Source organism: Anabrus simplex, chromosome 1 (genome assembly GCF_040414725.1).
Source record: "Anabrus simplex isolate iqAnaSimp1 chromosome 1, ASM4041472v1, whole genome shotgun sequence".
Lineage (NCBI taxonomy): Eukaryota > Metazoa > Arthropoda > Insecta > Orthoptera > Tettigoniidae > Anabrus > Anabrus simplex.
In genome coordinates, this window is record NC_090265.1 from 729,839,567 (window position 1) to 729,850,765 (window position 11,199).

The following is an 11,199-nucleotide window of genomic DNA, read 5'->3' on the forward strand; positions in this document are numbered from 1 at the left end:
GCCGCCATCTCTTTCCCCTCACCAATCGGTCCAGTTTTCACTGACCATGATACTTTTAGATGAATCAGTGGTAAAGCGTGCTAGTATCCACTGTTACCACTAGTAACAGTTTGAAAATATAAAAATCAAATATTCTTTAATATTAATATGAAATATTTTTGTTTCTTCACCAGGGCATGTTGCGAGAACTATATTGCATCAGATTGCCACCGTAAAAGCTGAGCAAAAGGCTGTTACCACTCCATGCAGTGGTTACGCTTTGAATCTCTTCTAACGGCTAGGCAAGTATTACTGCACCTGCGCCAAGCAAACCCCTCTCCCCTCGACACTGAGATGTATCCTGCAACGTTCTCCGGTCGTGTTACCACTGTGGAAAGTGGAAACAAAAGCTTATAACATAGGACTTGAGCTGTTCTGTCCGTTCTTTCCACCGCGCTCAACAGTGCATTGTTATATTATTGTGTTATTGTTTTCTATTATAATACGATGTGACTTCTCTCGTTAAAGTGTGAATTTATATTTAATTTATGTTAGGTAAGGATAGCCTATAGGACTGCACAATGTATTAAACATTATAATGAGTGCTGTCGCTTCCACCCCGAAAATCAGTGAGTTGTTGGGCCCAGAATATTCATGTATGATAGAAAACTTACATTTTCATATTCTATTATCCTCAGAAAATAATGTTTGGAATAAAGATGGTGTGTACAATTTAGATAGGTTCAGAGTTTTAAAGAGATGCCATGAGGTGTCTTAAGCACATATCAACGCTTTTGCCAATATGATTCAGTTCAGAAGGTCCAGAATAGAGTTCTGTTTGAGTACAGTTTACAGAAAGAAAATTGGTGATCATAATGAGCTAGTAAAATATCACAGATATATTGTCAGCACTTTAATAGCTACTGTGTGTTTTCTTTCAAAGCGAGAATTACCTTTCAAGGGTCATCGAGAAACTGAAGAATCTGATAACAGAGGTAATTACAGGGAGTCACTAGCGTTAATTGCTAAGAAAGATGACGTATTTGGGCACCACTTAGAAACATCTACCATTTTCTCAGGACTTTCATCTGATATACAAAATGATATTATTGAAGCCATAGCTGCTTTTATGACCTGCGAAATTAAAGATGAGGTTAAGAAAGCAAATTTTATTTCCGTTATTTTGGATGAAAGTACGGATGTTTCTAACAGAACACAACTCTCTACGGTATTTAGATATGCTAGTTCCAAAGGCGAAATTCAAGATAAAATTTTTGAGATTCAGTGATGTAAACGGTGACCGTTCTGCTGTTTCTCTCTCTAAACATCTCTCTGAAGTGTTACAAGAATTTCAGTGTGGGGAAAAGTTAGTAGCAGGAACATTTGAAGGCACAGCAGTGATGGCAGGACAGCACAGTGGGTTGCAGAAGTTAGTCAGGGATATGACCAGACCATATTTGTTCACTGCTTGGTCATAGGCTCAACTTGATATTACAGCAATCTGTTAACCACATCAGGGAATGCAAAGTATTTTTTCAGACCTTGTCCGGGTTACCAGGGTTTTTTTCATCATCCCCTGAAAGGGCCACTGTTCTTGACAAAGTAATACAGAGACGATTACCAAAGTAGCGCCTACTCGATGGATATATGCTGGTAGGCTGGTTGAAGTTGTGCCCTCTGTACATACAGATCTCTGTAAATTCTTCAGAGAAATGAAAGATAATGCAGACGAATGGGACGATGGAATGAGAATTCAAGCTAAGGGTTACTATGTTACCTGCACGAATCTGATTTCTATTTCCTATCAAGTTTATTTGCTGAAGTGCTCCCTCAATCTGATCTTCTGTATCAGATTCTTTAGAAGCAAATATGTGATGCTGCCTTCTGCTCCAAAGAGATCCAGCAGTTTAAAGCATTTTTTTACGGACAACCAGAAATAATTTTGAAACTATGTGGTCAAAGTTGCAAGACAATGAAGGGAGGCAAGACTACCCTCAAAAGCGCCAGAGAATTGATTTTATAGGAACCAAGAAAACATCGTACCTCCGATTGTATTTGGAAATAATTGACATCATATCCGTGCAACTAACAGATAGATTTTCTGATATTAACAAGCTGGAGTTCCTTCAGTTAATTAATATTGACTAGTTTAACAATTTTGCGAAGAAGTTCCCAAACAGTGCCTATCAATTTTTAGTGAAGACCTCTGGACAAAATTTCAACTGCATGAAACTTAAAAGTGAACTGTCTGTCCTCTACATGAGGCCAGACCTTGTGAAAAATAATGCATATGACCTCTACCAATATTTGAACATCAGTGGTCTTAAGAAAGCATATCCAGAAGCAACTAAATTGATTGACCTTATTCTCACCACCCCAGCAACAAGCACTTTCGCTGAAAGAAGTTTCTCGGTCTCAAAAAAGGATACACACCTTACAAAGAAATTCACAAGTACAGGACAGACTCTCTGCATTTTTTTTATTGCGATTGAGAAGAAATTTCTGAGTGACTTAACGAAGAGGCATAATTTCTACGATACTGTGATAGACATTTTAGATGCCACAACATGCCGCCGTATTGACCTGAAGTACAAATAGGACATACTGGGGTAAGCCTTAAAGCTCGTAAGAAATTAATTTTAAACTTTATGAGTGCCATACGTTTTGCATGATGTGAACTATTTTCAATTAGTGCATGATCGAGATTGCTAGTTTCTATGATGTTGATGCTAATAATAATAATGGCAATAATAATACTGGCGTATGGCCTCCGAAGAGGCCTGGTGCAGGTTTTTTTCTAGTAGATTGCCTATTAGGCGACCTTCATATCTGTGAAGATGAGGGCCCTACCTAGGATTGTTTCTAATGTTGAATACACCACACACACCCAGCCCCCGAGCCATTGAAATTAACCAATTAAGGTTAAAATCCCTGACCCAGCAGGGAATCGAACCCGGGACCATCTAAACCGAAGGCCAGAACGCTGACCATTCAGCCAACGAGTCAGACATGTTGACGCTGACTAGTGTTCAATATATTATTTGCCATTTCATCATTTTCATATGATGTAATCTTATACAAAAGTAATATCAACTATCAAGTCTTTCACTTCTTTGAAATGACATCTGTACTACTCATAAAAATGCTGGGGTGCAAGCGACAATATACTCTCAGAAGGAGTGTGGTAACACTTTTCACTGAGATGAATAATAATAATAATAATAATAATAATAATAATAATAATAATAATAATAATAATAATAATAATAATAATAATAATAATAATCGATGACACTGGCTGAAGAGAAATCTGCTTGCACTACAACTACACTACAATGGCATTTATGCACACACATTAATTAACACGCTAACAGCTAAAGCTATCCCAACTATTATGGCACTGCACTGTTTCACTGGCCTCCGTGACTCAGGCGGCAGAGCGCCGGCCTCTCACTGCTGGGTTCCGTGGTTCAAATCCCGGTCACTCCATGTGATATTTGTGCTGGACAAAGCGGAGACAGGACAGGTTTTTCTCCGGGTACTCCAGTTTTCCCTGTCATATTTCATTCCAGTAACACTCTCCAGAATCAATTCATTTCATGTTTTGTTCATTAATCATTGCTCCAGAGAAGTGCGACAGGCTTCAGCAGCCGGCACAATTTCTATCCTCACCACTAGATGAGGCTTCATTCATTCCATTCCTGACCCAGTCAAATGACTGGAAACAGGCTGTGGATTTTCCTTTTTTTTTTTTTTTTTTTTTTTTTCACTGTTTCACTGATCACAATCACAACTGATAATAACAACATTCATGAAAACAAATAGGCCTAAACAGTGCACTCTCGAATTTCTATCTCCTTGCTCAAATTTCAAGGCATAACAACATATTTAACAAATTGACTACCCTACAAATAGTGCCGTCACGTTACGGTTATATTTTGGATCTTTGGCTTCTTTATAGAACTGAATATCAGTATAATAGAATTCATTGTTTTGTAAAATATTTTGGAATTAATCTCTAACAACAATTAATATAAGACATGGGGGGAAAAGCCTAGGTACATTTTTAAAGTGTTGGCAATATTGCTGAGGACTCCGCCGTTCAGCACACATGCCTGGGACCTACTGAGGACTCTGCCGGACACATCATACCCACCTGCACTCTCCCCTTCCCCAGACAAGCCCACATCGTCCTTCCAGGCTCCTAGCAAAGTTTGGGGACGTACTCAGGGCTCTGCTGCCATAGTCCGAGCTCCTCACGACTAAAGAGAAAACATCGTGCTTGCTGGGCAGCAGCCGGGGCCTGAAAGCCTTTGCCATTTTCTTGAAAATAGAAAAGCAAATGTTTACTGCCGAAATAATAAAGATAACATTGCATAACTGAATATCACACCACAGAAGTTCGACTTCGCTACATTTGTCCTTATGTACCTAATCATTTACAGAGTGAAATTACGTTAAATGTTTTTGAAAAGGCGGCGCCCAAATGCCCTTCATGCACGAACCGCCACTGATATCAACATATTCACAGGACAAAATTCCAACATCTTGGCATCATCTAGAATCTACAGCAATATGATCCAAGGAATGACAGACAAATTACGGTACATTATTATCATGATACCGTCAAAGTCAACTAACTAACTGCTTGACAATTAAGAACCAAAATTTTACACAATGCATCCAAACGACGAACTCGAACGAATCAACTATAATAGGCTAATAGCAAAAATATGTTCCTTTCTTCAAATACACAACCTTTCAGCGATCAAAAAAGGCCTATCTTACTTGTATGGTCCAACAGGTTTGGGTGCACTGGCGGTGCATATAATTTTTCGTACTGCTTTCGACATCTTGAGATCTGTAAGAGAGTAAGCTACAATTCTCTCCGCTCTCAAGTCAGCAACAGGGAGAACGAGAAGTTATAACAGAAGTATTTATGAATATGTATGAGAGTTCAAAGGTCGCTCCCAGAGATAACACTACGCTTATCACTTTGTATGCAAAACGTACGCTACACTGGCTTCGGATACGTATATTAATTGATGGCTACATATACAATTTAAACTAAAGAAGAGGTTATGATCAGCGAACGATCAAATCGAAGATTTCATGGAAGTTATCATTGGAACGCTTAGCCAATCATTGCCATCAGGCAATGGTTTCGTTTCAGTAATGTCGTCCAAGACGATGTTTGTAACATTAACGTCATGCGATTTTTTCCTCTCACTCTTTCCACACTCCGCTGAAGACCGATGGTTCCGACATAAATATGTCTTATAACTGGGGGTCATTTGAAAATGTGCGTTACGGAAATAAGCATCACAGAATGTGTGACGGAAGTGTAACCCGAGCAACCGTGCAGACTATGATGTAAGGTATGGGTTGAGAACGGCCAGACGGTGTTACCTAGCAACCAAACAGCAACTGTGCAGGCTATTTTTATAATAAAGTTTTATTGCAGCCAATGGCCATATGTAAATTTTCTACTCTTTACTATATTCATGTAAGGACTTTTCTCTTTTGCTACACTTATTGAAGTGATGATTGTCAAGAGTTGGAAACCGAAACAGAAGATAGAGAGGGAGAGAGACAGAGGGAAACAAGAAGCTTCTCATTCACAAACAAAGATATTTTCAGAGAAATGCAACTGCTTCAGCAAGGAAAAGCAGCAGGGAGTGATCAAATTACTAGGGAGGTATTAAAGACAATGGGGTGGTACATAGTGCCTTATTTAAAATTTCTCTTTGACTATGTCATAAATAATAGTGTAATACCAAAGGAATGGAAGGAATCTATAATAATACCAATTTATAAAGGAAAGGGTGATAAAAGGAAACCAGAGAACTACAGACCAATCAGCCTGACCAGTATAGTTTGTAAAATTCTGGAGAGTTTAATATCAAAGTACATCAGAGGGATATGTGATGATAAAAATTGGTTCATGAGGAGCCAGTATGGATTTAGAAAGAAATTTTCTTGTGAGGCACAACTGGTGGGATTTCAGCAGGACATATCAGATCAGTTGGATTCAGGAGGTCAGTTAGATTGCATAGCCATAGATCTTTCCAAAGCCTTTGATAGAGTGGAACATGGAATATTATTAAAGAAATTGGAGGGAATAGGATTGGACGTAAGGGTTACACGTTGGATAAAAGCATTTCTAAATTCAAGGGTTCAGAAAGTCAAAGTAGGAAATAATGTATCTCAGGAAGAGAAAGTTTGGAAGGGAATTGCACAGGGTAGTATAATCGGTCCGTTACTTTTCTTAATATACGCAAATGATTTAGGGAACAATATAACATCAAAAATAAGATTGTATGCAGATGACATAATTGTTTATAGAGAAATAAACAACATTGAGGATTGTTCAGAATTACAAAGGGACCTTGAAAGTATCCAACAATGGGTTGAAGAAAATAATATGAAGGTTAATGGAGGCAAATCAACTGTTACAACTTTTACAAACAGGAGCTTTAAAACTGAATTTGAATATACTTTGGATGAGGTAGTTATCCCAAAAGATGGCAAGTGCAAATACTTAGGTGTGAGATTTGAAAGTAATTTGCACTGGAAGGGTCATATTGATGACATTGTTGGGAAAGCATACAGATCATTACATGTCATAATGAGGCTACTTAAAGGATGCAACAAAGAATTAAAAGAAAAAAGTTACTTGAGTATGGTTCGTCCATTATTGGAATATGCAAACAGTGTTTGGGATCCTCACCAAGAATACCTAATAAAAGAAATAGATAGTGTGCAGAGGAAAGCAGCAAGATTTGTAACAGGGGATTTCAGGAGAAAGAGTAGTGTATCACAAATGTTAAAGGAACTTGGGTGGGAAACTTTAAGTAAGAGAAGGGAGAAAACTAGACTTACAGGATTATATAGAGCCTATACAGGAGAAGAAGCATGGGGAGATATCCGTGAGAGGCTTCAGTTGGAAAATAATTATATCGGCAGGACTGACCACAAATATAAAATTAGAAGGAATTTTAGCAGAAGCGATTGGGGTAAATTTTCATTCATTGGGAAGGGTGTGAAGGAGTGGAACAGTTTACCAGGGGTAGTGTTTGATCCTTTTCCAAAATCTGTACAGATATTCAAGAAGAGAATAAACAGCAACAGAGAAAATAAATGAAATGTTAGAGGGCATTCGACCAGTGCAGGTTATTGTATATAAAAAAATGTGTGTGAATAAATTAATTCCATCCCCTGGTCTAAGGAGTTTGGACAGCCAAAGTAGGGGACTGCCTGTAGGGGTGAAGTACAGTGGGGACTTCGAGGGCCCTGGGACCGCTACGGTAGCTGTGAAGGCCCTTCAGGAACAATGAAAAGTGGTGGCAAAAGGGGCTCTGGTTAAGACGCAGCAGGTCGTTATGCTACTTAGGATCCAGAACGGGTAAAAAAAAAAAAAAGTAAATAAATAAATGCAATGTAAATATTAATGTTATACCAGTTGTATAGTATCATTTGAAGTAATTCCACATACTGTATATCAGTTGACTATATTTGTAAGTAGGACAGGATATATTATAAGTAGAATTTTGTAAACAATATAAATTTATTAAGGATGAGCTGTGTGTTTAATAGAAAACATTGTTAGCGTAAATTGTATAATATTGTATTATAGGAAAAATTTTCTTCTCTTGTTAATTTAATATTTAGTGCTTGACAATAATGTATTTTAGTGTACCATTTGCCACCGAGGTAGACACCTCATTTGCAAATAAAGAGATTTTGATTTGATTTTTTGATTTTTGATTTGGTATCGTTCACATATTTTCTCACACAGTTTGCACACGCATTCGTCGCTTGGATCGTGATATATCTCTTTTACGCATAGCTTATGATGGAAACCATGTACTGCCAGCCTGTTGATAGCGCTGCGCATGATCTTATTTGGGCCCATCTAGTCTCTGTTTGTCATAGCATCCGTCACGTAGAACTCCGGCCAGATTTCTTCTCTTTTGCTTAACCTTAGATTTAGGTGAGCAGTGGCTTGGGGTGTCGATGGCACAGAAAGATATCTAAGGTCCTCAATAAGGAAAGGCTCCTGAGCTAGTTCATAAGCTAGTCTAGATGGAGATGTCTTAGAAATACCTAATATTCTTTTCAGAAAGGTAGCTTTCACTTTTTCAAGGGTAGTTATGTCAGATGTTGATAATTTGTCCCAGATTAAATCTATGCCATATGTCAGAATGGGTAGTATCTTTGCATGAAAAAGTTTCATTGCTGAGCCTATTGATATTTTGGTTGGGTCTTGTATATCGTAAATTCCTCTTATTGCTGCTGCTGCTCTTTCCCTCACATGTATTTTGAATGAGGATCCTGACGTTTGTAGAGTGATGCCAAGGTAGCGAAAATTATTTACTGTAGTTAAATCTACCCCTGCATATGAAATTCTATCTGTCGCTGCTATTCTTCCTCCTTATCTGAAGACCATACAGACTGTCTTTTTCAACCTGGAAGTCGTTTGTTTCGGCCCATTCCTGTAGTCTATCTACTGCGATCTGAAGGTCTTCTCTGTTTCTCGAACCTATTATCATGTCATCTGCGTATGCATACAGCACTGTTGGCAAATTATCTGTTATTCTTGTGATGTCTGTTGTAGCTACGTTAAAAAGCGTAGGACTAATGGGGTCTCCTTGTAACACACCGTTTGTTTGAGTGATGGGGGAAGAAAGTGATACCCCATCATCTATTCTCACGCTATTATAGGCTAGAAGGTTATTTATTACAATCTTAAGTTCGTTGTCTGCTCCAATCATGCCGTCTAATTTTTCCATTAATTTTGATCTGTTGAGCATGTCGAAAGCCTTGCTGAAGTCAATGAATATAGCATAAAATTTTCCTTTTGGGTGCCTAAGTGCTTCTTGCACCTCATCTAGTAAATTAGCGACAGCTTGTAGAGTTCCTCTGCCTTTCCTGAAACCGAATTGTTCTTCTGGGAGATGATCATCTATTAGTTCGTTAAGTTTTGATTAATGATTTTTGTATATACTTTCATGATGTTGTTCTCTAGCGCTATCCCTCTATACGAGTTTTCGTCATCAGGCTCTCCTTTTCCCTTGTATAAGATTTTTATGTAGGACGTCCTCCAACTTTCCGGAATTCTACCTGTTTCTAGACATTTATTGAATAGCTTGGTCCAATAAGGTGCTAGCAATTGTAGAGTGTCTTTTAGATTCTCGTTGTAAATTCCATCCAGACCGGCTGCTTTGTATTTTTTAGTGTCTTGAATTGTTCTCGTCACTTCATCTATTGTTATTTCTAGATTTTTGCCGAACATTTTGTGACTTCTAGTGCTAATGTTCGTCTTCCTGTATTTAGTACATTATTAAAGTGGGTTTCCCAATTATTCATGTTTATTTGATTCGATGGATTCACTCTTTTCTTCTTTAGAGCTACAAAAGGATCTCTTAAAGCTTCTTGGGCTTTCTGTTGTGCCTGCATTTCGGTATAGTTGCTCCTTTTCGATTTCAGTAATTGTTTATAGTTTCTTCGTTGTATCGCGTACGCTTGTAAGGTGATTACAGTTTTAAGTCTTCTGGCTATATGTAGTAAGTTGAGCGTTTTTCTTCTTTCTATGTAGCATTCTTCATCAAACCATTCTTTGGACTTCCGAGGTTTCTTGTGGAACAAAGAATCCCTTATTATTCCATTGATGGCATCTAGAGCTGTTTCGAGATTACCTTCCTCGATGAGCTGATGAGTCTCTTCTATTCTTTGGCTGTTTTCCCTGAGTTTGTTTTCGTCTATATTTCTTGATCTTATGCGTATATTCTCTGTTTCGTGTGGAACCTCTTGTCTGATTAAGAAATTTGTCGATACTGGTAGATGTTTCCTTTGTGCGGCAATACCTTGATTTCTCATAATCTGATGTCTTATCAATGTAATATTTCTTCCTCGGTAGAAAATTAAAGCAATGGTACTGGAACCGTTTGGAGCCAAGTAGGTGACTTCTTCGCTTTTATTGATTAGACGGCATCCTTCCGTGAGCAGCATTTCTAATACGATATCTGTTTTGCTAGTCTGTTTATCCAGACGACAATTAAAATCTCCAGCTAGTATTACATTTTTGTCCTTGTCAGTAAGTGCTAGAATTTTGGCTATTTGCTCGACAGTGTCTTCCACTTTTTTCAACGGACTAATATAAGTTCCTACTATAGTAATTTCTTCTGCTTTCAAGATTACTAAGTTTTCATCTATTGTTGTATCTATCAGTCTACCCATTTTGTTGTTGTACATGCAGGTCACTCCTCCTTCTGGCCTTCCTCGATCCTTCTTAATTGATAATGCGTGTTTACTGTAGTAGCCTGCCGTATCCATCTTTTCTGTCAGCATTGTTTCTGTGATTATAATTATATCATGTCCTGCCCAAGGATTTTCTGGGATTGTTGAGAGTAAACCTCTTATTCCTTCTACATTCCATAAAATCAAGTCAAGTGTGAGGTTGCCTGAATCAGAGTTATCTTTTTTGATTAGTGTGTTCATTAACCTATTGAAATTTTGCGCCTTCTTGCCTTCTGTTTCGAAAACGAAACTGTCTTACTAGCACGCCGGCTGGCCACAAAACTGGTTCCATGGCTCGTTCTTTTTCCGCAAGCGGGATGGAGATTTTAAAGGCTTTGAAATATCCTTTAGTTTGTAATTCTTCACAAGTTACCTGATTTGTTATTCCTTGTCTTTGAAGATGTTCCTTAATTTTTTCTTCTGTAGTATCTCTGTGGAGTTTTCCTATGTAAAACCAGGCCTTTCTTTCTCCAGCTTGGAGCTCGCTATTGCTCATTGTTCCAATTATTGTGGGCTCATTACCCATCCCTTTCATTTTGCTGGTTATATTATCTTGTCGGGGTGCTCCTGTGTTATCCACTTTTCCCATTTCCACATTCTTATTCGTTGTGATATCTTTGATTTTGCAATGTGTATCCGTTTCTGCATCCTCTCCTGTTGTTGTATTGTTCCCTTGTATTTCCAGGTGACTTGTTCCCTTTATTACTGATGATCTAGATGTTTGGGCAAATTCTGTGTTATTTTGCTGCGGAGTTGTAGATGTTATTGTAGTTAGTAGGTCAGTTTGCATAAGTTGTGTCTCCATTAAAAGGGTCATTTTTGTCATTAATGTTTCACCTAGCTCTTCTATTTTATCCTTTAATTCTTTACAATTGCTATTATAGTTTCTGGCGATTTCTGATTCTTCTTGCGAAGTTTTGC

General features: G+C 38.0%; 1 protein-coding gene across 4 annotated transcripts in view; it reads right to left on the reverse strand.

The window, feature by feature from the left end:
• The window catches only part of UK114, a 49,248-nt gene extending 44,322 nt beyond the window's left edge, over positions 1-4,926 (reverse strand). For 2 of the 4 annotated variants that reach the window (XM_067136094.2, XM_067136093.2), the window contains exon 1: positions 4,136-4,314. In XM_067136094.2, coding sequence (XP_066992195.2) covers positions 4,136-4,299 — 164 coding nt within the window. In that variant the 5' untranslated portion in view covers positions 4,300-4,314. Of the gene's footprint in view, positions 1-4,135; positions 4,315-4,767 lie in introns of those variants that run through there. The other 2 variants (XM_067136095.2, XM_068225181.1) reach the window with 2 other exon arrangements.
• Positions 4,927-11,199: the final 6,273 nt, after the last annotated feature.